Genomic DNA, 27840 nt, shown 5'->3' on the forward strand with positions numbered 1-27840 from the left:
GGGCACTTTGGGCCGGGCGGAATCAGGGGTGACTGAGTGCGGGAGTCCGCCTGGCCGGGCCAGGATGGGGGGGGCCCTGCCCTTGTCCTGCTGACAAATGGGCGGCGTTAGCAAGCAACACCGCAACTTTCCACCAGGACCGGTGCCATCGTGGGGTGCGGATCGTCGCCCTTCCGGGACCGGCGATATCGGGGGTGTGGATCGCCGGCCTCCGTCCCACCCCGCACTCCAGGGCGGGCCCAGGCGCTCGTGGAACGGAACGTCCCAGCGCCCGATCTGCGCGGCCACGCGGCGACCTTCGACCGCCTTGAATTGGGGAAGCCGCACCTGCCGGGCCACGGGGCCGGGCGAGCGAGCTGCGCGCGCATACGCCGTGCCCCCTTAGGAAAGGACTAGCCAATCCCGCCCCGGCACGCCCACCTCCGGGCCCCGCCCTCGGCCCCGCCCCGCCGACGCGAAACCCAGTTCCAGCCTTTCATCGGCAGGCCCCGCCCACGAGGCACAGCCCTCCAACAAGGACCCGCCCCTTCAGGCCCCGCCTTCCAACCCAGAGCCGTCCTCCGACCCGGCCCCTCCCCCTCCCGCCCCGGCCCCGCCCCGGCCCCGCCCGCGGCCCGCCCCGGCCCGCCGAAGGCGCTAGCGGGCCGCGCTCCCGGCGGACGCTCGGGTGCGGGACGGCTGCGGCGCGGCGGGGACGCGGGGCCCGAGCGGGCGGCCGGGGGCGCCGAGCTGCCATGGCGGGGGCCGCGCCGCAGCCCCTGTCGCCGCCGTCGGGGCTGCTGGAGCTGTGCGCGCTGCTGGGCCCGGCCCGCGACAGCCTCCGCCGCCTGGAGCAGGTGAGGGCAGGCTGGGGAAACCGAGGCGGGCGGCGGGAGGGACGCGGGCGGGGCCGGCGCGGCCGCGGGGGCCGGCACCGGGCGCGCCGGGCGGAGCGCGCCCGAGCCCATCCCGCCCGCCGTCCAGCGCGCCCAGCCGGGGCGGCCAGCGGCCGGCCCATCGCTGCCCCCGGCGCCCCCGACCCCGTGCGCGCGCAGCCCTGGCCGCCTGCGGCCGCCTGACAGCGCCCAGCGGGTGTCCGCCGCTGCCCCGCCTCCGGACAAAGAGGTCGGGACGCCAGAGGAAGCTGTGGGGGCGTTTCCTCTCCGGGCAGGGATTTATTATTTTTTAATTTTATTTTTTGCATTTTGGGCCACACCCCGCGAGGCTCACGGGTGCCTCCTGGGCCTGCACTCAGGAATCGCCCCCGGCGGTGCTGCGGGACGGAACCGACGGCCACGTGCAGGCCAGGGCCCTCCCCGCCCCACTCGGTAACTCCTGCCCTGCCCTGCACGCTCGCCCGCGCCCCTCACCCCGTGGCCGCTTTTGCCCCCTGGCCCGACTCCCTTCTCCCCCGCCCGTTTCCTCCTGCCAGTTTCAGTTGCGGCCGGCCGCATCTCCGATGCTTGGGCGGTTCCGGCATGCTCACGGTGACCTCACTGGTGGTGAGCCGGATGAATCAATGGGAATATTTATAGTGGTGCTTTCCTGGAGGCCAGACGGCCGCTCTGCGGGTGGCCACCAGTGTCCTCTTTCTCCTGCCCTCCAGGCTGGCCCGGGGACAGAAAGCCTGGAAGGAGTAGGAAAAGCTCCTGGGGTGGGGGGCTGCAGAGATGCCTCTGAGGGACACACCCCAGACCCCATCCCTGGCACCACCGGTGCCCCGCTGGGGAGGCCCAGGGAGCAGAGCGAAACAAAATAGTCACCAGAGAGATTGAGTTTTCTGCAGGGATCCTGCTTTTATTTTTAATTGTTTTTTAGTTTTTAGGCCACTCAGCAGTGCTCAGGGCTGACTCCTGGCTCTGCTGCTCAGGGTTTCCTCCTGGCAGGGCTCAGGGATGCTGTGCCAGGGATGAAGCCAGGGTCAGCTGCATGCCAGTCAGGCACCCTACCCACAGTACTGTGGTCCAGAAGCTTGCTTTTAAAATACCCACCTTGGGGCTGGAGTGATAGCACAGCAGGTAGGACGCTTGCCTTGCATGCGGCTGACCCGGGTTCGATTCTCAGCATCCCATATGGTCCCCTGAGCACCGCCAGGAGTCATTCCTGAGTGCAGAGCCAGGAGTAACCCCTGTGCATCGCCAGGTGTGACCCAAAAAGCAAAAAAAAAAAAAAAAAAAAAACCCACCTTTAAAAAGTGAGCTATGGGGGCTGGAGAAATAGCACAGCGGGTAGGGCGTTTGCCTTGCATGCGGCTGATCCAGGTTCGATTCCCAGCATCCCATATGGTCCCCTGAGCACCGCCAGGGGTAATTCCTGAGTGCAGAGCCAGGAGTAACCCCTGTGCATTGCCAGGTGTGACCCATAAAGCAAAAAATAAATAAATAAATAAATAAATAAATAAAAAGTGAGCTAAATGCACTTTTTTGTTTGTTGTTTGGTTTGGGGGCCACATCGAGCAGGAATCACGCCTGGAGGGCTCAGGGACCCAGACCCAGCTCATGCTTGGCAAGTTCCCTACCCTCTGTCCTTTCTCTCTGACCCCCTAGACACACTTAAAAAATTATTTTCCCTCTCCTTTCTCTTTCTTCCTCAGGCGTCGTGATTTTTAGGTCCATTAGTGATCCTTCATGGATGCATCATCCAGCTCCTGCCCGCACCACGCACCCATCTCTCTGGTTATGTGTAGCAGTTTTGTTTTGACTATCCCAAAGCTGCTTAAATACATTTAATTTTGTTTTTTATTTAAAAAAATTTGAGGGTTTGGGGGCCACACCCCGCAGTGGTCTGTCCTCAGAGGGACTTACTCCTGGCAGTGCCCAGGACTGTGTGTGCTTGGGGGACCTGGGGATAGAATTGGGGCCTGCTGCCCCTGTCTATCCTGCCTCCTGTTTATTTATTTCAAGATTTTTTATTTATTTTTATTTATTTTTTTTTTTGCTTTTTGGGTCACACCTGGCGATGCTCAGGGGTTATTCCTGGCTCATGCACTCAGGAATTACTCCTGGCGGTGCTCGGGGGACCATATGGGATGCTGGGAATCGAACCTGGGTCGGCCGCGTGCAAGGCAAACGTCCTACCCGCTGTGCTATTGCTCCGGCCCCTATTTCAAGATTTATGTTCTCAATTTTACACTTTCTATAGCTCTGGTTTACAAAGCTCTAACAGGCACTCAGTATTCTGAGCCCAGCCCCCCCCCCCCACTGCACCTTCCCTCCACCATTGTCTCCAATTTTCCCAGCTCCCCTGGAGTCTGCTCCCACGGCCTCCTGTTTTAAAGATGGGTTTTATTTCGGGGGCACCCCCAGAGGCCCGGGCTGCTGGCGAGCCCTGCGGGGACTGCTGGACTGAGCTCCCGCCCCCAGTGTGTCCCCAGAGCTGACGCCGCTTTCTAAAATCACCGCCCCTGCCACACAACGTGGTTTGGGCATCCCGGTTTGGTGGCAGCTGGGACGAGCAGCCCAGAGCACATGGCAGCCCCAGGTCACCTCAGGCTGCCCGCTGGGCAGAGAACACGAGAGCTGGAATCCAGGAACCACGTCCCCCGTGGCCAGGTTACATTCCCGCCTCTCCTCGGTTGCTATGGGGATAGGGGACAGGCAGTGACAGGCGGCTTCCCTCTGGTCGGCACCCAGGGGTGTGGCTGCTCCCTCAGGCAGAGCTCTGGTCCGTGCTGAAGGCCCGTTTTGGGGGTTGTGGTGGAGTGTCCTGGCTGGGAGAACTTTCTGGGAAAGCTGGGAAGATGCCGCCAGGTAGGGGTGTGCTCTGGTTCAGGAATGGTGGGGAGGGTTGCTGTTTCCATTATCACATCTCTGGTCACACCCGGCCCTGCTGGTGACTCCTCCGGCTCAGTGCTCACTCAGCAGTGCTTGGGGGTCAAACCTGGGATGCTTCCTCCTCTGAGCCTTTTCCCAACCCTGAACCTGCATCATAACTTTAATTTATTTCAGTTCTGGGAGAGTCAGGTTGGGCAGTGCTGGAGGTTGCTCCTGGCCCAGTGCTTGGGGTCACTCTTGGCGGCGCTTGGGGGACTGTGTGATAGGGGGGATCCAATCCGGGGCTCCCCCACACAGCGCCTGTGCTCGGCCTCTGAACCCCCTCCTGGGCCTGTGGATACTCAGAGCAGGTGTGGGGCACAGGTGGGCCAGTGGCAAATGAGGAGTGACAGGATGCGGTGGGCTGAGCACCTGCCACCAGCCGAGGGCCAACCACAGCTGCTCAGAGCCAGCGTAGAATGCGGGATCCTAGAAAGCCCCTCCTCCTCGCCTCAGCTCTGATGGCTGCAGTGCCCTGCAGGGGGAAGTGAAGGTGCGAGGGGTGCTATGGGAGGAGGTGACCCAGGAAGGGAGGCTGAGGAGGTGATGAGGAAGGGAGGCTGAGGAGGTGATGGGGAAGGGAGGCTGAGGAGGTGATGGGGAAGGGAGGCTGAGGAGGTGATGGGGAAGGGAGGCTGAGGAGGTGATGGGGAAGGGAGGCTGAGGAGGTGATAAAGGAGGGAGGCTGAGGAGGTGACGAGGAAGGGAGGCTGAGGAGGTGATAAAGGAGGGAGGCTGAGGAGGTGACGAGGAAGGGAGGCTGAGGAGGTGATGAGGAAGGGAGGCTGAGGAGGTGATGAGGAAGGGAGGCTGAGGAGGTGATGAGGAAGGGAGGCTGAGGAGGTGATGAGGAAGGGAGGCTGAGGAGGTGAAGACACGGGCCTGCAGACTGCTCTTGGGTTAGGGACCTCATTCCCGACTGTCCTTGCGGTCTGTGGGGCTAGTCAGAACCGCAGGCCTATGACTGTGACTCAGAGACCCGGGCTCCAGGCTCACGTGGGCAGCAGTGCTGTGACCGCTCTCTCCATTGCTCTGCCCTCTGGCCTGCTGCCTGTCACCGCTTCTCTCCCCCTCTCAGCCTCCCACCGGGTTAGCGGTCACAGTGTGGGGCTCCTGCCTGGGACCCGGCTTTGCTGCTTGAGGGTCTGCCCACGCTGCACCGTGTCCTTCCCGGCCAGTGCCAGCCGCGCTGTGGGCTCTGAGCTGTGGGGTGGCAGCCCCAGGGCCTGGACACGTGAGGGGCCACCCCTGTGGGGTGTGTGGGTGCAGAGGGGCTCGGGAGGTGCAGGAAGAATCGCCACCTCAGAAGCAGAGTACCTGGAGGAGCCTCGCTCAGCACTCGTCTCTGCCCCCAGGTTGCCCAGAAGAAGGGGGCGCGGGCCACCCCGCTGGACCCTGAGGTGCTGTCGGTGTTCGTGCCCCCGTTTTTCTGCAAGGAGGACGGCCCCGAGGCCAGCAGTGCCCGCGGGACACTGGCCAAGACCCGGAGACGCTCATTCCGCAAGAGGAGAGACAAACCCAAGGTGGAAGGTGGGCACCCAGGGGGACATCTGGGGCCGGACCCTGAGGACGTCAGCATCCCTGACGGTGTGGACCTACTCGCCCTGCCGCAGCTCTGTTTCCCAGGTACCTGGCCTGCCCCAGCACAGTGCCCGCCCCCTCGGCACAAGTCCCTGGCAGACTGTAGGGGGCAGGAGAGGGGGCTTCTGCTCCTAAGGACGAGGCTGGGTGGGGCCAGAGGACCTTGACCAGCCTGCCAGGTCTTCCCTGGAGGAGGCTGGGGTTCAGGGTGGAAAGGCTTGACAGCGTCACCTCCCAAGGCCCACACAGACCTACGTCACCTCCCAAGGCCCACACACACCTGTGTCACCCCAATAACACACATCCTGTGTCACCCCAGCAACACACATCCTGTGTCACCCCCAGTAACAAACAGACCTGCTTAACGCCCTCCCATGGGCCCACAGACCTGTGTCACTCTCAGTACCACACACACCTGCATCACCTCCTGATATCACACAGACCTATGTCACACACCCCGCCCCCTGCCACAGTACCATCGTTGTCTGTCCCCTGTGTTGGTACCCATTACCTCGGTGTTTTTTTTTTCTTTTTGGGTCACACCTGGTGATGCTCAGGGGGTCACTCCTGGCCCTGCACTCAGGAATTACTCCTGGTGGTGCCCAGGAGACCATATGGGATGCCGGGGATTGAACCCAGGTTGGACCGTGTGTAAGGCAGACGCCCTCCCTGCTGTGCTATTAGTTTTGGTCTGACACGGTAAGGCTGCCAGACAACCTGTGTCTCGGTGGGGTTTAGCTGGTGCGGCCCCTCCTGTCTGGCTCCAAGGTGGCCCCAGGCCCAGGCTTCTTGAGAGTTCGGGCGAGGGCACTGTACCCCTCTCCCCGCACTGCCCCCGGACCGGACACAGGCAGGAACTGGCCCAGCCTAGACACTCATGTGCCCCTGGGGTGGCAGAGCCACAGCCAAGGGTCTCTCTAGGTGCCTCCTGCGTGGTGGTCATTGGTGCACAGGTCACCCAGGCCTGAGGTGGACACAGTGGGCCTGATAAGCCTCCTCTCCGCTCTGGTCTCCAGGTGGCCTGTATGTGTCTGTCGAACCCCAGCAGGACCGCATGCACTTCCTGGTGCTGACCGACGTGTGTGGAAACAGGACTTATGGCGTGGTGGCTCAGTACCACCGGGCCCCACAGGTGAGCGCGGGGCAGTGCCCCAGAGGAGGCCCGACCCAGCCCTGGCCCAGCCCTGGCCCTCCGGCCCACTTGGCCCCTCCTGCGTCCGTGAGCTGCACCAGCGGCTGCTCTGCTCCGGCCATGTCCGTGCTGTCTGGTGGAGCGGCCCGGGTCCCCCCGCTGTGCCTGAGGCCTCGGGGAGTGTGAGGGGGGTCCCGTGGGTGGCTCTGCATCCTCTGTGGGCTGCGGGCTGACGGTGCGGCCTCCCCAGGACGAGTCCTGCTTCTACAGTGGCAAAGCACACGGGGACGCGGCCCGGCCCAGCGCCTGCGCCAGCGGCTGCTTCGTGCCCTTCGCCGTGTGCGTGATCTCCCGGTTCCCGTACTACACGGCGCTCAAGGACTGTCTCTCCTGGTGAGCACCCGGGCCCTGGCCCACGCCCTGACCCACAGCCGTGACCCCGCAGGTCCTCCCGCTGTGCCTGACCCCGCAGCCCCCTCGGCTGACCCCACAGCCCCCTCGCCTGACTCATACTCCCTCCTCACTTGCCTGACCACGTGGTCCCCCCACTGCATATGACCTGCCGGGGCCGTTCTGGCCTGGTCCAGGGCCCCGGGATGCCCAGATCCTTTGGACAGGGGTGCTGCTGGCTGTGGAGCAGTGATGAAGGGAGGATAAAGCCAGTTTTGTGGTGGGGACTAAGTATTGGCCGGGGAGATGTGCAAAGGGCCAGGCGCCTTCTGTGCGGGCAGCCCTGGGTGTATGGTAGCAGTAGCCCAGTGTCCCCCGAGAGCCTCCAGCTCTGGCGGTCACCCCCGGGCACCCCTGGTAAGGCCCCAAACCAAATGGCTAGCATGAAGAGAAAGACGCTGGGGTTGTGAGATGTGTGTGTGTGGGAGGCACCTTCTGGGCTCTATGAGCCTTTAGCCGTGGGTGCTGACAGGTGTGAAGGTCCAAGGGTGCGGGCCTGTGCCGGGGAGAAGCCCCCGACATGGACATGCCAGTCCCTCTGGGCCCCTCCCTGTTCACAGTTTTACCCGGGCCCCTCTGGAGCTCCAGGCCGGGTCCCAGGGCATCTCCTTGCAGCTGCTTTTCTGGTTTGGGGTCACACCCGGTCAGGGGTCACACCTGGAAATGCTCGGGCATGCTCTGGGGTGCTGGGGATGGAACCACATGCCAGGCCGGTGCCCTCCCCGCTGTACAATCGCTCCGGCCCTTTCTTGCAGCCTCCTAACACACCTGAAGCTCTGTAAAGACTTCGAAGTCGACAACCACATCAAAGATTTCGCTGCCAAACTGGCCCTGATCCCAAACCCGCCGCCGGGCCCACTGCACCTGGTAATTCAGTCTCGGGTTTGTCTGGGTCTTGTGGCTGCCAAGAACTGGTGAGGATGGCTGCCGGTTCTGCCTCTGAGCCACGTTCTCCAGCTCCCCCCAGAAGTGTCTGCCGAGGTGCAGGCTAGCAGTCAATAGATTAGAGGAGGGTCATCTCCCATGGTCAAATTGAAAACGTTTTTGATCTAAGTCGAGTCTGAGGCCAGGCAGCTGCCGGGATGCGCTGAGTGAGTGACGTCTCTGAGTCATTGGCGCGAGCTCGCTGCTTGCTGGGCTGAGACTGTAGAGCTTGGTTAAACTTCCTTCTTGTTTCTGACCCTCCCAAGTGCTGCTCATGGACCCTGGGCCTCTCTGGCAGCTCTTGGCCAGCCAGGCATCGGGTTTAATGCCCAGGTCCGAGACTGGGTGCTGCTCGGGCTTTGGTGCCCGGGACCCCCAGGGCCACCCTCCAGGGCTCTGTCCAGAGGTGCTCAGAGGACCATGTGGTACCAGACGAGACTGGGTCAGCGCGTGCGAGGTGGCGCACCTTCGCACCCTCTCTCCCTCCCTCAACTTCATTTTCATGTGCTTGTCTGGAGTGGGGGCTTGGAGCGATAGCACAGTGGTTGGGCGTTTGCCTTTCACGCGGCCGACCCGTGTTCGATTCCTCCGCCCCTCTCGGAGAGCCCGGCAAGCTACCGAGAGTATGGAGTCCGCACGCCAGAGCCTGGCGAGCTACCCGTGCGTATTGGATATGCCAAAAACAGTAACAATAAGTCTCTCAATGAGAGACGTTACTGGTGCCCGCTCGAACAAATCGATGAGCAACGGGATGACAGTGACAGTGTCTGGAGTGATGGGTTTTAGATTTAATTTCCTTACATTTTCTCCTCTCTGCTGTGATGAATGAAAAAGAACCATTTTTATATGTCACCATTCACCGAGCCGTGGGGCTTGTTCCTTGGTTAGAGGCATGTTTCCCAGGCCGGACACAAATGAGACATCAGTGGTGTTTAGTGACCCGAGTGTTTCTGGGCGGCGGGGGTTGAGCGCCCCCATTCCCCGGCCGGGAGCAGGCTCGGGATGCTGAGCTCCTCGAGGAAATGCATCCGCGTGTTTCACTCCGGCTTCCAGACTGTGCCCATAGGCCAGCTTCCTTCGCATGGCGCCTCGCACTCACTCAGCTGTGACTTAGACACAGATGGCGGAGCTGGTGTCAGCGTGCACAGACTGAACCCCACAGTGAGCGCCTTGGACTGTGCCGTGGGCCCCAGGGAGCCTCGTGCTCTGAGCCTGGTTCTCTGCTGTTTGTCCATCACTGACTGCTGAGGGGTCAGCCTCACCGTCAGGAGATAGGGCGGACCCTGTGGGGACAGTTAGGACTACTGATGATTTGAACAAAAAAAAGTTTTGGGGGCTAGGACTACTGATGATTTGAACAAAAAAAGTTTTGGCGGCCACACCTGGCAGTTCTCAGGACTTACTCCTGGCTCTGTGCTCAGGGACCACTCCTGATGGGCTCAGGGACCATATAGGGTGCCAGGGATCGAACCCGGGTCAGCCACAGGCAAGGTCAGTTGCCCCAGCCATTGGACTATCTCTCTGGCCCCTTGAAATTTTTTGTTTGGTTGGTTTTGGGGTCACACCTGGTGGTGCTCAGGGCTCACTCCCGGCTCTGTGCTTAGGGGACTGTATGTGACTGGGATGGAACCCGGCTTGGCCCTGTGCCTTCCCTGCTGGTTCTCACAGCAGAGGTGGGGAAGGGCTCTGGGTCGCTGCTTCGGGCTGTGGCTCGAGGCCTGCTATGGGCACGGCCCTGACGGGCTGTTTATGCTGCTCCAGGCCAGGTGACATCCAAAAGTCTTCACAGCCCTGCATTTGCTGGGTTCCTGCCTCTGGCCCCCCAGGCAAAGCAGCTGGCCATGACCTTGGTCCTCTGAGATGCGCCCAGTAGGGCCGCCTGCCCCCGTATTCTGGTCGCTGGCAGCCTGCTCCACTCACTGGCCCAGGGGTCTCGAGACACTCAGACCCTCCACCCACTCTGTCCCTTGGCTGCACTGACCAGCCTGTTTCCAGCCTTTACCCCCAGTCTCCCTGCTGCTGGCATTGGGGACCCCCTCTGCCTGCTTCTCTTGGCTGGGAGCCAAGAGCCAACACGCCTGCCACCTCTGTGGCTGCCGTGGGGGGGGCCTTAGCGTGGTCGTGTCCCACCCGTCAGATGCAGGGTCCTTCTTAGCCTCTAGAGAGCTTTCCTGTGACCAGACCCCCAAGACACACAGGGGACTGTCACAGGTGGAGCGTGAGGCCAGCTGGCTCGGGGTCCCTCTCCCGGACGCACCGGGGGCAGCTGGTGTCACTGCCCGTGAGGCTGATTGTGGTGTCTTGGGAGTCAGGTGGAGCAGGCGCCGCCCCTGATCCCAGGGGCCGTTGGGGCAGTTCTGCGGGAGCGTGGGCTCTGGCGTGCACATGTCCTGCGGCCAGCGGCCAGGTTGCGGCCCTCTGCAGTCACGGCACCCCTTGCCCCCCAGGTCTTCAACATGAAGCCCCTCCAGATCGTGTTCCCGTCCCAGGCGGACCCCGAGAGCCCCGTGGTGGACCTGGACCTTCACCTGCCCTTCCTGTGCTTCACGCCTGAGAAGGTGCTGCAGGTGCGAGTCTGGCACGGGCTCGGTGGGGGGGCCGGGGGCCGTGCGGGGGGCTCATGCGTGCCGGCCTCCGCCTCGCCTGCAGATCCTGGCCAGCCTCCTGACGGAGCAGCGGCTCGTGTTCTTCTCCTCCAGCTGGGCGCTGCTGACGCTGCTGGCCGAGTGCTTCCTGGCCCTGCTGCGCCCGCTGCAGTGGCCGCACACCTTCGTGCCCGTGCTCTCCGCCCAGATGCTCGACTTCCTCATGGCGCCCACCGCTTTCCTCATGGGCTGTCACCTCGACCACCTTGGGCAGGTCAGCAAGGTGAGCGCACATCCGTCTGTCTGTCTGTCTCCCTGTGCCGCCAAGTTCTCGGGAGCCTGGTCTGTTCTCTATAAATGCGCACACACAGTGACAGAAACACACACACACACACACACACATGTACACGTGTGCACGATTCTCTCACTGTGATCCCACCTCCGCTGGCCTCTCTTCACTGTGCTCCTGGCCCCCGCTGTGCTCCCTTCACTGTGCTCCTGGCCCCCGCTGGCCTCCCTTCACTGTGCTCTTGGCCTCTGCTCTGCTCCTTTCACTGTGTTCCTGGCCTCTGCTGTGCTCCCTCCACTGTGCTTCTGGCCTCCACTGAGCTCCTGGCTTCACTGTACTCCTAGTCTCCGCTGTGTTCCCGGCCTCTGCTGTGCTCCCTTTATTGTGCTCCTGGCCTCCGCTGTGCTCCCAACCTCTGCTGTGCTCTCTCCACTGTACTCCCGGCTTCACTGTGCTCAGGGCTGTGTGTGTTCACATTCATGCCAGGGTCAGAGCCCCATATTCCCCAACTCAGGTGGGTCAGGTGAAAGCTGAGTGCCGAGGTGAGGCCGGGAGCCTGGAGCCCCATGGCGTCCGGCCTCTGCTGCTCATTGACCTGCTTCCTGGAGCCTCTGTCTGTCCTCCCCTGCCACAGGCTAGGGGAGAGTCTCACAAATGAAGTTCTGGCTATAGACACATACAAACACATAGGAAATACATGTACAATCACAGACATAAACACATGTGTAATACATATGCACAAGGAAAAACATACACACATCATGGATATGTGCACACATACTACACACATGTACAAAACATACATGTATATGAGGTAATACAGTATATAAAGCCACAACGCACACATATAGAATATAATAAGGCAGTGTACATGTATGCACACATACGTGTACACACAACATAGAGACAAGGAAATACATGTACACAATACTAAGGTACATGGTAATGTATCTACACATGACACATGTCGCATACACAAGGCAGTACATGTGCACGTGGCACACATGCAGATGTGCACATACTCATATCACTAGGTGATACATGCACACACAGCACAATACATGCCCTTATGCAGAATAATAACACATAGCGATATATACACACACATACGGAATACACAGGGTGTTGCATACACACATGCACACACTGCAGGCATACATATACATACTGGATATCTATACATAGAACACACGTGCACAAATACACACAGACACATGCATGTAACACAGAGCACAGCGCAGTGAGCGTCTTTCCCTGGACCCCTGGGTGGGCAGGTGTGAAGGTGTGCAGCTGTGCAGGCAGTGGGTGGGTGGGCATTTAGGTGGCCAGGCCGACAGGCACACAGTCTCGCAGGACCCCTTTTGGCGACAGACATGTTAAAGCTCAGGACAGTCACGGGTGTAGCTGAACATTCCTGGGTGTCTCTGATGGTGGGGCAGAGGCTGTGGAGGTGACCCCAAACCAGTGCTCAGGCACCATGTAGGCTGCTGGCTCCCAGGGGCCGCGCTGGCCGCCGGCGGGCTTGTCCCTGCCTGTGCTGGTCACGGGATGTGCAGGCGGAGGTGTGGACAGTGGCCCGAAGCGTCTGTCCCGCAGAGCACGCAGACGTCCTCCCTGTGCTTCAGGAATTCCAAGTGCGAGCCCCAGCCTGGCCCTCTGGCTGCAGTGCGCAGACGCTGGGCAAAGCTGCTGGGCAAAGCTGCTGGGCGCTGGCAGACAGGTCGAGTGTGGGGTGTCGGCGGTGCTTCACAGGTTCTGGAATGTTCTCTCCAGCCTCCTTGAAGCCGTACGAGCAGTGTTTGCACCTGGGTGGAGAGCCCTGGGAGGCACTGGAACGTGGCCTCCAAGACGAGCATCCCCGAGCTTGCGTGGCTCGCGGCCGTGCGCCGTGGGCGGTGGCTGTGCAGAGGCCTGCACTCAGCGCTTCGGGCTGCCTTGCAGGAAGCCGAGGGCTTGGTTCTCGTCAACATCGACAGCGGGAGTGTCACCCACTGCAGTGACGACGCGGCCATCCCTGACATCCCCCTGCTGGCGGCACAGACCTTCATCCAGAGGTGGGCCCCTGCAGGGCTGCAGCCCTCTCCCTCCCGCCCACTTGCTGGGGGAGGATGGGTGTGGCCCCACGAGCCGAGCCACAGTCACTCCCCCGGCTGTCTGAGTTACTGTGGTCCCTTTCCTGCTCCTGCTGAGGCCCAGCCAGCTCCTGCCGGCCCCTGCAGGCTGCGCTCAGCCTGTGTCTGTCCCCACAGGGTCCAGAGGCTCCAGCTGCACCGAGAACTCGACGAGGCCCACCTGGGTGCCAGCACAGACCTGAACGAGGCCCGCGCCCGCCGCCGGGCCTGGCAGCAGACGCTCAACAGCCAGGTACAGCACCTGGCGCTGCAGCTGCTCGTCAGCGTCTTCAGGTGGGTGAGGCGCAGCCTCTGGGCTTGTGCCCGAATCCCCGTCTCTCCTCCGTGGACCCTGGAGCACATAGGCGGGCGCTGGCTGGGGTCTGGGGTCTCTCTTGGGCAGGGGCGGGGGAGGGCAGGCGGGTCATTCCAGGTGAAGGAGAGGGCCCGGGGAAGGCACCTTCCTTCTTCCCCTTCCAGTAATTTCCACCATTTTGTGTCCTGCCTCTGCTGGGAGCTGGTGTGTGAGTGGGACTGGCTGTGAGACAGCACAGGTTGTTGATTTGGGGTGAGCGACACAGGGTGGCAGGCATGACGGGATGTGACATGGGAGAGAGGAGACAATAGATCTGACACGATATACAAATGACGTGATATAGACTGGATATCACGTAATGTGGTACGTGCTGTAACATGACATACATGGTACGATTCAACAGACACAGCATGGCGTGTAATTATGCGATATGATTGATGGTACATGACATGATAGAGATAGTATGTGGTCTGATGGGGTAGACACGTCATAACATGATGGGGATGCTATATGGGATGATACACAGGTACAACAGCATGATGGAATATGTGGAATGAGATGAGATTCACGTGGTGGGCTGGTACGGGGTCTGAGGTGGTAGAGACCACGTGGTGGGGTGATATGGGGTCTGAGGTGATAGAGACCACGTGATAGGGTGATGTGTGGTCTGAGGCGATAGCTTCACATGATGGGTGATATATAGTAATAGATACCATGTGACCTGATATGTGGTGTGAGGTGATAGAGCACTCATGGTGGGGTAGTGTGTGGCGTGAGCTGATGGTTCTAGCATAGTCGGGACAGTGTGTAGTATGAGGGACATATATGACAAGTGATAAACCATGTGGCAACACGTAATAGGCAGTAGGCATAGTTCTGCCGCCCTCTCTTGCACGTTCTCGTTCTGTCTCTGTCCTTTCCTCCATCTCCTGTTCTCTCACCTTCCCTTTGTCTCTGCTTCCTCCAAGTCTCAGAAGTGGTCACACACACGTCCCCCCTGTGCTGGAAGGCGCCACTCCAAGAGTCAGACCAGGCCTGTTGGCATGGCAGAACTGTCTGTTCCTCAGATCGCCAGTTAGTGGCATGTTCTGTGGGGAATGTACCTCAGGACCCAGGTGGTGTGTCGGAGTCTGCGTGAGCTCTGGCCAGGCAGCCTCTGTGTGGAGCTGCGGCCTGAGTGCACAGGCCGCCCGTCAGCCTCTATTCCTCGTTCTGTGGCTCAGGGTTCTAACTCGAGCACCAGTGGGTGTGGACCTGGGCCAAGCGTTGCTGAGCCCCCCACAGGACTGCAGACCTGCGTAGCTGGACGGCCTGAGCACTGCTGAGAGTCCTCTGCAAGACAGTTTATTTACTTCATGGTTTTTGGGCCACACCCAGTGATGCTCAGGGCTCACTCGTGCTGGGGCCTGGGGACCAAATGGGGTGCTGGGGATTGAACCCCGGCCAGCCACATGCAAGACAGACACCCTCCCCACTCTCCTTTCACCTGGCTCTGGACAGTTTTAATCTAGATTATTTTCATTCGTTCTTTTGAAACAAACCCGCTCATGCTGCCTGTGTCTCCGCTCACTCAGTTCACCGGAGCAGAGGGTGAGGACCAGGGAGCGCTTTTCTGCCCCCTGGAGGCCACAGAAGGTTCTGCAGTGGCTGGGCCTTGATGTGGGGAGCAGACCAGCCCTCCTGCTTTAGAGCAAGCAGCAGGGACCCCGGGCCGACTGGCACTGAGCTGCTAAGCACTCAAGAGTGCTGAGTGCTGTGTGCAGTACGGACTGCTGCATGTGCCGTGTAGGCCGCTTTGCCGGATGCTGTGTGGAGTGTGTGGCCTGCCTGTCTCTGACACCACCTGTCTCCTCAGGGACGTGAAGACTCACCTGAGCTACGAGCATCGGGTGTTCCACAGCGAGGAGTTCCTCAGGACGCGTGCGCCAGGGGACCAGCGCTTCTACGGGCAGGTGAGAGGCACCGAGGAGCGCATTTGCCCAGGGTGCCGCCCTCTGAGACCCTGAGACCCTGTGTGCGGGTGTGTGCTCACCAGCCCGGGCAGCTGCTGCTCACCCAGCCGCCTTCTCCCATCTCCCCAGAGGGTCTCCGGGTGCAGCCACAGGGTCCTTCCCCTCAGCTGCTCCATGCCCAGCCCCTGTGAGGCTCTGGGCTCTGGGCCTCTGCAGGACTCAGGCTCAGCCTGGCGGGTGGCTCACTGTCAGCCCCTGTCTACTTTGGAGGCGGGTCAGCCTTTCCCCTGGGGTGGGCTCTGGCCGGAGCGGGACCACATGTGCTGACGTCCTGTGGTTGCATGTGCTGATGTCCCGTGGTTGCCATGTGCCAACATCCCATGGCTGCCATGTGCCAACATCCCATGGCTGCCATGTGCCAACATCCCATGTTTGCTGAGTGCCAACGTCCCGTGGTTGCCATGTGCCAACATCCCATGGCTGCTGTGTGCCAATGTCCTGTGGTTGCTATGTCCCAACGTCCCGTGGCTGCCATGTGCCAACATCCCATGTTTGCTGACTGCCAACGTTCCGTGGTTGCCATGTGCCAATATCCCATGACTGCTGTGTGCTAGCGTCCTGTGGTTGCTATGTCCCAACGTCCCATGGCTGCCGAGTGCTGACGTCCCGTGCATTGCAGGTTCTAGACACCTACATGTTTCACTCCTTCCTGAAAGCCCGGCTTAGTAGGAAGATGGACGCCTTCGCCCAGATGGACCTGGACACGCAGCCCGAGGAGGACAGGTACCTGCATGGCTTTGGGGGTACAGGGCCCCCCGGTCCTCTCGTCTGCACCAACAGGGCACCCTCCTGTGTATCCACTCCTGGGGCATCCTTAGCCACTGACCAACGCTGGCCTTCTCCCTGGCCCTGGCGCCGGGTCTCTGCCCCTCCCCAGCCTCACCCCCAGCTCCCACAGCCCCCCGCAGCCAGCATCTGCCTCGTCCTTGGCCATGGGCTGACCCTCGCCGCAGAGAGACTCGAGGAGGGGGGCCCGGCCGTGCCATCTCTGAGGTGTGGCTCTGCCCAGGCTTCCCGGCATGCTGATCAGCCCTCGGCGGCCGACTGCGGGGAAGCTGGCCTCCCGCAAGCCCTCGCCGCTGCGCGCGGCCCACCGGCGCATGGTGGTCAGCATGCCCAACCTGCAGGACCTCGTCACCCCTGAGCTGCAGCCCCGGAATGCATCGCTGCGCAAGGCAGAGCCCGGGGACTGGGACTGTGGCCCAGGTGAGGCCCCACGATAGCACCGACCCACACACCACAGCAAGGGCCCCTGGGTCAGGACCAGGAAGAGGAGGGTCTCCGTGTGCAAGGCCACACGGTGGGAGTGATTCCAGCCAGGTGTGCCCTGAGGAGTTCTCGGGCCCCAGCGCCCGCCCTGAGGAACAGAAGGCACCTTGCGGCCCCGGGGGGACGTCAGTGGCAGTAGCAGGCTGACACAGCTGGTCCCGGCTGGCTCTAGCCCCAGGGCTGTCTGGGATGTGGGCCAAGTGTAGGCCCAGACCTGTTTCCATGTCCATAAGGTGGGAGCCCATCAGCCTGTTGGTCACGGTCACTTGGAGGGAACTGTCACCTCACACTGCATGCTCGTGTGATTAGCTTAGCCCCCACCCAGTTCCCACCCCGACTCCTGCTTCCATTTGTACCCAAAGATAACATCACCCCGTAGTCTCAGGTGTCTTGTGAGCACACAGAGGGTCCCCTCATTCTGCCTAGGGTACGTGGAACCTTCCAGAAATTTCTGGAAAGATGCTGGTGGGGCCCCTATGTTTATTCCAAGGTCCTTGTGCCTAGCTGCATGCTTTCCCTTCTCAGCCCTGAAGGTGGCCCCGAAGTCCACGTACATCTTCAAGATCCCGGAGATCCACTTCCCGCTGGTGAGCCAGTGCGTGCAGGCTTACCACGCGGAGCTAGTGGCACTGCTGAGCAAGGCCATGGGGCTGCTGGGCCCTGAGCACGCGGCCCTGCACGCCCGCTACCTGTACCTGCGCGGCCTCGTGCACCTGCGCCAGGGCCAGCTGCTGGCCGCCCTCCTGGACTTCCAGAGCCTCTACAAGACGGACGTGCACATCTTCCCCGCCGACCTGGTCAAGCAGACTGTGGAGTCCCTGCCGGCGGCTACGCTTGCCCAGGCCGAGTGCATGCCCGAGCTGCGCAGGCTTATCAGTGAGGTCACAGAGCAGCCCCGGGATGCCACCAAGGCCGACGAGCGTGTCAAGAACTTCGAGCTGCCCAAGAAGCACCTGCCACTGGACGATTTTGTGAAGACAGTGCAGGAGTCGGGCATCGTGAAGGACGCCAGCACCATCGGCCGCCTGTTTGAGGCGCTGACCGTGGGTGAGGCCCTAGGCGAGGGCCGCCCGGCCCCTCACAGTTCCTTCTGTGCCCGTGTGGGACGTGGGTTAGGCAGGAAGGGGATATCCGCTCCGGAGATCAGATGCCCACCGCTCTGTACTGACTACAGGGGCACAGGGCTGCGTGGTGTGGGTATGACACTGGTGTGTGTGCTTACCGGTGTGTGTGCATGCTGTTGTGTGTGTTACACCTGTTTGTGTGCTTGCTGGTGTGTGGGTATGACACTGGTGTGTGTGCATGCAATTTGTGTGCTTACAATTGTGTGTGTGTTGGTGTGTGTGTTACATCGGTATGTGTGCGTGCTGGTGTGTTACACTGGTGTATGTGCATGCTGGTGTGTGTGTTACACTGTGTGTGTGCGTGCTGGTACGTGGGTATTACACTGGTGTGCATGTTAAACTCATGCATGTGTATTACACTGGTATGTGTGCATTTTGTTGCGTGTGTGTTACACCGGTGCGTATGTAATTCTGGTGTGTGTGCATGCTGGTACATGTGTTACACTGATGTGTGTTACACTGGTGTGTATGCATACTGGTGTGTGCATGCTGGTGTGTGTGTTACTTTGGTGTGTGTTCATACTGGTGTGTATAACAGTGATGTGTGTGCATACTGGTATGTTACACTGGTGTGTGTGCATACTGGTGCATGTGTGTTGCACTGGTGTGTATGTATGCTGGTGTGTTACCCTGGTTTGTGTTGGGTGTGTACACTGGTTTATAGTGATCCTGGACGTGTGGTGGCCTGGGTGTGTTCTGTGCGGCCCTCTTAGGCTTCAGGTTGGCTGCTGATTGGGGGCAGCTCTGCTTCCACTGTGGGTGCTTGTGTCCCCGTCCCTGGCCAGAGCTTTCTGGTTCTCTTTGTCCCATCTCCAGAGCCCATGAGCCTGCCTGGAGTGTGTGTGCATTTGTGCATGTACATGTGCACACACATGTACATGGGTGAATGTGCATGCTTGTGTGTGCATACATGTATGTGTGAGTATACCTATATGTGTGTACGTGTGTGCAGGAAGTGGTCTCGGGCTCTGAAAGAGGTGCTGCCAGCCCAGTTGCTGTGAGATCCAGCCAGTGGAGCCTGTCCACCCTCTGTGGGGGAGAATGACCAGGGTGCCTAGCTCAGCCAGGGCCTGTGCGGGGCATGGGGCCCAGCAAAGTTGGTTCAGAGGGTGGTGCCAGGGGACCACTGCAGCAGGATGGAACATTTCCTGCGGGTGTAGAAGGATAAAGAGGACTATTTCGGGCTCATCAGGACGGCCCAGGCACGTCAGGAATCCCCCAGTCTGCTTTGGGGCACGTGTGGTCTCGGGAGCAGGGGCTGTGAAGAACCGGGTTCCTGGTGTGGGTGAGCCGGCCGCCTTCGCTGGGGGCTGGGAATGCCAAGGAGGGATGCCAGAGTCCTTGTACTGGGTGGAGCAGGAGACAGTGGCACAGAAGGGCCCACGGGGCAGAGGTGGGCAGCCTGAGGGCCCCATCCCTGAGCCCTGAGGGCACAGGAATTGAGCACTGAGGGGACGGCACCTCTAAGGTTGCTGTGGCTGCAGAGTCAAAGCCCTGTCCTGTGGGTCTACCCGAGGGCAGGCGAGGGCAAGAACAGCAGACAGGCACAGCAGGTGGGCACAAGTGGGCAGTCACAGATGGGCAGACAGGAGGTGGGCACGAGATGGGCACAGGCAGGGAATGGGCACAAGCAGGGGGCGGGCACAGGGGATAGTCACAGGCAGAGGATGGGTGTGGGCAGGGGGTGGGCACAGGGGATGGGCGCGGGCAGGGGGCAGGCACGGGATGGGCAGAAGCAGGAGATAGGTACAGGAGATGGTGCAGGCAGGGGATGGGCGCAGGCAAGTACAGCAGGTGGCGCAGGTGGGTGGGCACAGGGGAGCTCTGTCAGTCTGCGGGAGGGTCCCAAGGCGTCCTTATCCCAGAGCTCTCACCCAGAGGCCCAGTCAGCGGTGGCTATCACTGACCTTGGAGGGATGGGCTTCCCTGGGTCTGTGGGTCCCGCTAAGGCGATGTGCCGCGGCAGCCCCGGGTTCTCTCCCTACGCCGCGCAGGGCACCAGAAGCTGATCGACCCTGACACCTTCCGAGACTTCTACATGTGCTGGAAGGAGGCAGAGGCCGAGGTGCAGGAGGTGAGCCTGCCGCCAGCGGTGGCCGAGTACCTGGACAAGAACGAGTGTGTGTACAAGCTGTCAAGCTCCATCAAGACCAACCGAGGCGTGGGCAAGATCGCCATGACACAGAAGCGCCTGTTTCTCCTCACCGACGGCCGGCCTGGCTACGTGGACATCACCACCTTCAGGGACATTGAGGTGGGCTGGTGAGGGGGAGGCAGGAGGGGGCCGAGCCCTGGGGTTCGCCTGGCCTCACTCTCTGAAACACTGGGGCCCCTTCTCTGGGATTGCCCAGGAGGCGCATGGCCAGTCTTCCCTCTGAAGGAGGGACGCGGCTGTCTCTGGGCCTCTGTGCCGTCCCCTCTGATCACAGCCATGGCAGGGCACACTGGCCCTGATGGTCACACACCAACCCCTGGACCCTGCTGCCTGCAGGCAGAGAGCCTGGGAGACCCCCCAGGTGGAGGAGGTCTCCCCCGTCCCCACCCTGCTTTACCTGGTTCTCAGACCAGACTCTGGAGGCTGCCCCCTTCCCTCCCCAGCCAACCTCTGGGGTACTTTCGGTTCTGACCCCAGCCTGCGGGGCTCGCCCCCACCCGCTTCCCAAGGGACCGGGCTGGTAGGGCCACAGGGCTGACTGTCTAGGCTCCGCCCTCTCCCATCCAGCCACGCCCTTTCTAGCCAGGCCACATTTGTAGCCACTCCCCTTCTAGCCCCGCCCACCCTCGCTCAGCTCCCGATCTCACTTGAACTGTGGTCCCATCCCTGACCAAAGTTCTGTCCTTGACCTTGTCCCCCTGACCTCACCCTGCTCTTGCCCTGCCGTGACCTTACCCCATCCTACCTTACCCTATCCCTACCCAATTCGCCCCGCCCCCTGACCCGCCCGCCCTGACCTGCCCCGTGGCAGGAAGTGCGGCTGGGCACCTCGGCCTTCCTGCTGCTGCGGGTCCCTTCCCTGAAGATCCGGACTCAGTCCCGGAGGGACGTGTTCGAGGCCAACCTGAAGGGCGAGTGCGACCTGTGGCACCTGATGGTGAAGGAGATGTGGGCCGGGAAGAAGCTGGCAGAAGACCACAAGGTGGGACCCTGGAGCCCTCAAGTGTTGCAGGCCCGTAGGGTTGGGTGCCGCCGGGTAGGGGCTCTGGGTGAGCTCACAGGAGGAGTCCCCAGGGGTTGGGGGCAGCCCAGGGACAAATCCAGTTGGATGGCCAGGGGGGTTCAGGGACTGAGGGGGCAGTCCAGCATGAGGCAGGACCCCAGGGGCCAGGGGGACCCCGAGGCTGCACCACCCACACTGCCCAGGGCCTCCGTCTGGGACTTCACAACAAGTGGGAGGGAGGCCAGGTCCACCAGTCTGGTGTCCTGCAGGATCCCGCACCCCTTGTGCCACTACCCTGACGCCCACCCATGTGGTCTCTGGAGGGCAGTGATTGGGGAGGGAGTGACCGGAACCCACACCAGCCTCACCCGAGGCGCCAGTGTCCCAGGCGGGGCCCTGGGAAGTGGCCACGGGGCATGTGCTGAAGTGGCTGTTTCTGCCCAGGACCCCCAGTACATCCAGCAGGCTCTCACCCACGTGCTGCTGATGGACGCCGTGGTGGGCACGCTGCAGTCCCCGGGCGCCGTGTACGCCGCCTCCAAACTCTCCTACCTCGACAGGCTGCAGCAGGAGGGTAAGGGACACCGAGGCCTGTGGGGGTGTGTCCTTGGTGGCTGCCCAGGGATATTTGGGTCCAGCAGGAGGCAGGCCCCCCCAACACACACACACACACAGATACACACACAATGACACACACTGATAGACACACACACTAATACATACCAACACACAGACACACACCCTTAACACACACTGACACGTACCAGCACACACACCAACACACTGACACAGACTGACATGCACTAACACACATACTGACACATACCGACACACACACCAACACACTGACACAGACTGACATGCACTAACACACATACTGACACATACCGACACACACACCAACACACTCTGACTCACAGACTGACATGCACTAATACATATACTGACACATACCTACACAGATACCAACACACTGACACATAGCGACACACACACCAACACACTCTGACACAGACTGACACACACAGACATACACACTAACACACACAGACACTAACACACTAACACATACTGACACACACACAGACTCAACACTGACATACTGATAGACACCAACACACACTCTGGCACACAGACACACACAGACACAGACACTCTAACTTCACTGACACATTGACAGAGACACACACAGACGCACACACTGATACACATACTGACACGCACTCATACGCAGTGACATGCACACTGACACACAGACACACACTAACACATACACACACTGACACACAGAGACACACTGACGTAGAGACACAGGGATGCACACACCAACACACATGCACTCACACACAGGGCGCCAGGCCAGCTGTCAGGGACACGGCTGCCCCTGCAGGGCCCCTGGGCTGCTGGGGCCTCTTCCCTGCACGGGAGCAGAACCTCACACTGGTCCACACCCGTTGCAGACCTGAGCGCAGCTGTTGGGGTCACCGTCCCTTCTGCCCCATCCCCACTGCCTCCACTCTGGGGCGCCCAGCCCCAGCACGTGACGGGAGGGGCAGAGGCCAAGCCCCCCACAGACACGGAAGCCGCTCACACGGCAGGGCGCCTCTCCCCAGCGCCCACCCCTACCATTCTAAGGGGCGCTGGGAGGGGTGGGACGAGGGGGTAGGCCCACTGGCTCCTGTGTTCTCAGCGCCCATGGCTGTCCCCAAGACCACCTCGGAGACACTGAAGCACAAGATCAACCCGTCAGCCGGGGAGCCGCTGCCACAGGCAGTGGATGTGCTGCTCTACACGCCAGGTACCCCCGCCCCCACACCTGCAGCCACCCCAGGTAGACCCCCGCCCCCTGTACCTGCAGCCACCCTGGTCACCCCTGCCCCCCACACCTGCAGCCACCCCAGGTAGCCCCCTGCCCCCCCTCCCCGCACCTGCACCCTGGGAGAGGGCAGGCAGTGAGGGGGTGAACGCAGGTCTGGTCACTTGAACACTGGGTGCTGGGACAATCCCGCCTTAGAAGTCGGTGGGGGCCGGGGAGATAGTACAGTAGGGTGGGTACTGGCCTTGCACGCAGCCAACCTGGGTTCCATCCCTGGCACCCCATACGGTCCCCTGAGCCCACCAGGGGTGGACCCCTGGGCACAGAGCCACGAGTAACCCTGAGCACGGCCGGCTGGCTGTGGCTCAAGAAACAGAAACAAGCAGCAGGAGTCCAGTGACAGGAGGAACAGGAAGCCGAGGCTCGGGACGTGCCTGGTCCCTTGGAGCTTTAGGCTGAGCAGGGGGCGGGGGGCGGGACATGGGGCTTCTAGGCAGAGGCAGCCGAGGGTGGCCAGAGCATCACACGGGCTCTCAGGCTGTCCCCAGAGTCCTTGTCCCCACAGTGTCCCCAGGAGGGAATGGGCCCCACAGGAACAGTCATCTGCACCCCAGCCCTGCATGAAGCCGGGCTGGATGCACCTGCTGTGCTTGAGGGGGGTTGCCTCGTCTTGGGGACCCTCTTCCCACCAGTCACAGAGCCTGGGCTGGGGGGTTGGACCCCCAGACCACATCCTTCCTGGCCCAGCTCTGGGGGCCCCACCCTCCGGGCGGCAGCCCCCCACCTGCCCTGGGACCTGGCCCCTGCGCCCCCACGCCCTGGGCCATGCCCCACCTGACTCCACAGCCAGGGGGCCCGGGGTGACGTGTGCGGCTGCTCCCCCAGGGCACCTGGACCCCGCAGAAAAGGCTGAGGACGCACACCCGAAGCTGTGGTGTGCACTGGGCGCCGGCAGGGTGCTGGTGTTCGACGCGTCCTCCTGGGCTGTGCACCAGCACTGCGTCCGCGTGGGCACTGCCAGGCTGGTGAGTCCCGCCGGGCCTCCGTTGGCAGGAGGGGACCTTCCCCGCAGTGCCCGGGGACTCAGACCCCCTCAGAGCCATCTCCGCCCCTGGGCTGTGCTTACGGGAAGCTGCCGGCTGGCTCGTCCCCCCAGCCCCCTACCCCAGGCCCCAGAGGCGCTCGGCCCGCTCTGTGTCTCATGGATGTGTGGGCCTGGAGCTCTGAGATCTGGGGCCTGGCGGGGGGGGGGGGCAGGGGCAACCCCTCGGCTTCCTTCCTGCCGGTCACTGCCACCCTGTGGCTCTTCCCCTGCCTGGGGCTCGTGCTGGAGAGCCTGAGAGAGCACAGGGGCAGGGCCCTCACTTTGCACACGCCAACCCTGCTTTGCACACAGCCCCCAGTGTCCCACAGGCAGTGATCCCTGAGCACAGAGCCAGGAGTCAGGCCCGAGCACCAAACCAACGAAGCAAATTGCAAGGTGGCCGGGAGGCTCCCGTGGGAGCACGGGCCGGGCCGTGGGATTGCACGTCCCTGTGCCCGCAGGTTCCAGGGTGCTGCCCTGCCCTGCAGGAGCGTGGGCACGTCACTGTCTGCCCCAGACACGCCCAGCGCGTGCCCGAGGGTGGTGGGGCCTGCGGGGTGGCGTGGCTGGGCAGTGGCAGCGGCGAGCGGCTCTGCCGTGTCTGCGCAGAACTGCATGGTGATGGCGGAGCAGAGCCAGGTGTGGGTGGGCTCCGAGGACTCAGTCATCTACATCCTCAACGTGCACAGCATGTCCTGCAGCAAGCAGCTCACCGACCACCGCCACAGCGTCACGGGCCTGGTGCTGCAGGATAGCTCGCAGGGGGCCAGGTGCGGGTGCGGGTGTGCACGTGTGTGTGTGTACACATGGGGTGTGGACAGCGCGGGGGGCCAGGTGCATGCTCTGGGGAAGGGAGGGCTGTGGGGTGTGTATGTACCTGCACGTGTGCATTCGTGTGTGTGTGTGCGCGCGCGCAAGCGCGTGCGTGGGGACTGGGTGCAGGATGGCAGGAGGTGGCCGGGGCGCTGCCCGCTCCAGACCTGGCCGTGCCTCCTGCTCCCCTCGGACAGCGCTGTGACCGGCACTGCAGGAACCTGCCTCAGGAGCCACACAGTGGGGCCCGTCCACCCCCTAGAAGGACCCCGGAGACCTTTCCCCGCTCTGTAGCCCAGACCCCTCTGCATGTCTCATGGGAGCGCCCCAAGACAGAGTGGGAACTCAGTGCCTTCTGGTCCCCGCAGCGAGGCGTACTCCTGCAGCGTGGACGGGACAGTCCTGGCCTGGAACGTGCGCTCCCTGCGGGTGACCAGACGCTTCCAGCTACCCTGCGGCGGCCTGTCGTCCATTGTGCCCTACTGGGAACACCTCTGGTGCTGTAAGTGGGGCCGAGCCCAGCAGGGCCCTCTCTGCCCCTCCTGGCAGCCTGCTCTCTGCCTTCCCCCCTGCAGGCCCCTCTCTGCCCCTCCCCTGCAGGCCTGCTCTCCGCCTCACCCCTGCAGGCCCCTCTCTGCCCCTCCCCTGCAGGCCTGCTCTCCACCTCACCCCTGCAGGCCCCTCTCTGCCCCTCCCCTGCAGGCCTGCTCTCCACCTCACCCCTGCAGGCCCTTCTCTGCCCCACCCCTTGCAGGTCTGCTCTCCCCCACTTTTGCAGGCAGCTTCCTGCCCCAGCCCTGCAGGCCCTCTGCTCTGTGCACCCCACCCTGCTCCTTCAGCTCTGGTTCCTTCCTGGCCTCAGCTGCAGCCCTGCCTTCCTCCTGAGCTGCTCTTCACCTGCCCTGGTACGCGGACGCCTACCCTGCGCGGCTGCTGGGATGCCTGTCTCTGTGCGGTGGGTCACAGCTCCCAGGGATGGCGAGCTTAAGGGGGGGGATTGGCGGGGGAGCCTAGCGGCAGGTTCTGTTCCTGGTACTTCTCTGTGCTGTGCTCAGTGGGGTGACAGGGCTGCGTGCTGCGCTGGCCCGTCCAACCCCTCAGACCTGCACTGTCTCTCCTGGCCGCTGCCCCGCACACGGGCTCCCAGCTGGGCCAGGGGACCTCCTGTTTTTGTCTTCTCAGAACGTTAGACCACCTTAGAATGGCGTGTGCTGTGTTCGTTGGGCCTGAGCCCGCGGCCCCCTCCACGCCTGTGTTTGCTGGGTCCAGCACAGCCTGCCCCGTCCCCCCGCAGCCCTCCCACCTCCTGTCCTGCCTTTCTTCCCCAATAGCCCCTCGTTGGCCTTAGATGTGATTAGAAATGCGGTCCTGTTCTCTTTCGGGGGAGGGGCACTCCGACAGTGCTCAGGACTGACTCCTGGCTCTGTGCTCAGGGATCACTCCTGCCAGGCTCAGAAGACCCTTTAGGGTACGGGGATGGAACCCAAGTTGACCACGTGCAAGGCACACACCTGCCCCCACCCCCACTGTTTCTTGGGGCCCTCAGTGCAGGATCCCAGGTACTCGGCCTTGGCGAGGTGGCGTCATGTCGGCCGCCTGCATACGGCTGGCCACACTTGCTTCAAGGGCTCCCCTCGATGTGGGGGGGCCTGCCGAGATCCCACTGTGGGTATCCACACTGTGGCCCCAGAAACAGCAGAGGAGCCCAACGTCTGTGGCTGCCACTGTTCTGAGGAGACACCTCACCCCCTGCCCCGAATCTGCCCTTTAAAGAAGCCCAGGCGGGTGCCCATCCTCGGGGGCAGCCCTGTCTGCTGTGCGCTCCCCGCCCTCCCCGCAGCTATTCCTGCTCTCCCTCCCCCAGGGCCAGAGGCTGGTGACTGTCACAGTGTCTTCTTGGGGGTCACGTGTGGTTGTGTGGTCAGCCAGGGCCTCACCCTTCTGACTGGCCATCAGCACCAGCTTCACTCTCCCTATCCGGCCCTGCCCAGCCCTGCCCGACCTTTCCCATCCCCATCCAGCCCTCCCTGGCCCTTCTCGTCCCTTCCCCTCCCTGCCCCCCGCCCATCCCCGCTGTCCCTGTGCCCGTCTCTGCTCTGTTCTTCGTCTCATGCCGCCTCTCAGTACCGCCCGCTGCTCCCCCACAGAGGGTGCTGGTGGGGTTTGCCAGCGGGGTCACACCCTGGGAGCAGCAGGGACCCCAGCTGCTCCTCTGGGGGCTTCCCTCACACCAGCGCCTGCGTTCGCAGGCACCTCCAGCAGCATCCTGGTCGTGACCGTGAGGGGCCACCTGCGCAAGGAGCTGAGGATCGATGAGACCTTCCGAGAGACCAGCACCTGCTTCCTGGCCTTCCAGCTGCTCCCCGAGGTAGACCCGGCTGGCGTGGCGGGCACCCTGCTGTCCTGGCCCGCGTGCCGGCACCACCCTCACCGTCTTCTCAGCAGGAGCAGCTGTGGGCCGTGTGCTCGGGCTATGCCTGCGTCTACATCTGGAGCCTCCGGGACATGAGCCAGCCCCCCGAGCGCGTCCCCCTGCAGGACTGCACCGAGATCCGGTGTATGATCCGCGTGAAGAAGCAGGTGAGCCATGGGCTGTCCTCGGGCTCGGGCACCCGTCCCTGGGCCGCCACCTCAGACCCTCCTCCTTGCAGATCTGGGTGGGCGGCACAGGGCTCTCGCAGGGCCAGACCAAGGGGAAAATCTACGTGATCGATACGGACAGAAGGACGGTGGACAAGGAGCTGGTGGCGCACGCCGACGCCGTGCAGACGCTGTGCTCGGCCGAGGACAGATACGTGCTGAGCGGCTCTGGCGCACGGGAGGGGAAGATCGCCATCTGGAAGGTGGAGTGAGGAACTGGGGCAGAGACCCCCACCGTGCCCAGCCAGCCCCCTGCGCTGAGTCTGAAACGTTCTGGAATCCACCACCAGGGGCCACACCAGAGCCAGTTACCCCACTGGCTGCACTCCTGCCCCCGTTCACTCAATCACTCCTGCAGCTACTAACAAGGCCAGACACGCTTCATCCCAGGAGGATGGTCACTTTGTGCTTGGCACCAGTGGGACCCAGGGTCCCAGGGACCAGGGGAGGCTTCACAGCCGGGTCCTCACGGCCAGGCAAGGCCTGCCGAGCCAGTGCCGGTCAGCGGCCAACTGCCAGTCACAGGCCAGAGGCCCCGTGGGCCAGCCGGAGGGAGCCCAGCGGCTGTGCCGCAGCGCGCCACAGTGGCGGTGTGGATGCGCGCTCTGTGGATATGTAGATGGTGCTTGATTATTTAACTGGAGATCTTAGCAAAAAACATGTTTGTAATAAAAAAAAAAAAACTTTTGCACAGTTTGACGAGACTGTTGGCATTTCCAGGCTGGGGTACAGCTCAGGGGCTCAC

General features: G+C 62.1%; 1 protein-coding gene across 8 annotated transcripts; it reads left to right on the forward strand.

Annotated features, from left to right (window-relative positions):
• Positions 1–676: 676 nt before the first annotated feature.
• On the forward strand, positions 677–27791 carry DENND3 (DENN domain containing 3). Of its 8 annotated transcripts, none has more exons than XM_055128432.1 (23): positions 677–836; positions 5147–5417; positions 6389–6504; positions 6755–6897; positions 7710–7821; positions 10326–10445; positions 10528–10746; positions 12694–12806; positions 13002–13157; positions 15035–15131; positions 15811–15914; positions 16201–16397; positions 16986–17507; positions 19579–19838; positions 20551–20721; positions 21187–21316; positions 22433–22540; positions 23444–23583; positions 24252–24412; positions 24824–24957; positions 26705–26823; positions 26898–27035; positions 27107–27791. In XM_055128432.1, exons 1-23 carry the CDS (start codon positions 735–737, stop codon positions 27305–27307), a joined length of 3834 nt encoding a protein of 1277 aa, XP_054984407.1. In that variant the 5' UTR covers positions 677–734; the 3' UTR covers positions 27308–27791. The 8 variants fall into 8 exon arrangements, 6 of the variants coding, with proteins under 6 accessions (XP_054984407.1, XP_054984408.1, XP_054984409.1 ...); XM_055128433.1 differs by having other exon boundaries at positions 26901–27035; XR_008628629.1 differs by lacking the exons at positions 26898–27035; positions 27107–27791 and adding an exon at positions 25234–25410.
• The last annotated feature ends 49 nt before the right edge of the window (positions 27792–27840 follow it).

The sequence above is a fragment of the Sorex araneus genome, chromosome 2 (assembly GCF_027595985.1).
Source record: "Sorex araneus isolate mSorAra2 chromosome 2, mSorAra2.pri, whole genome shotgun sequence".
Lineage (NCBI taxonomy): Eukaryota > Metazoa > Chordata > Mammalia > Eulipotyphla > Soricidae > Sorex > Sorex araneus.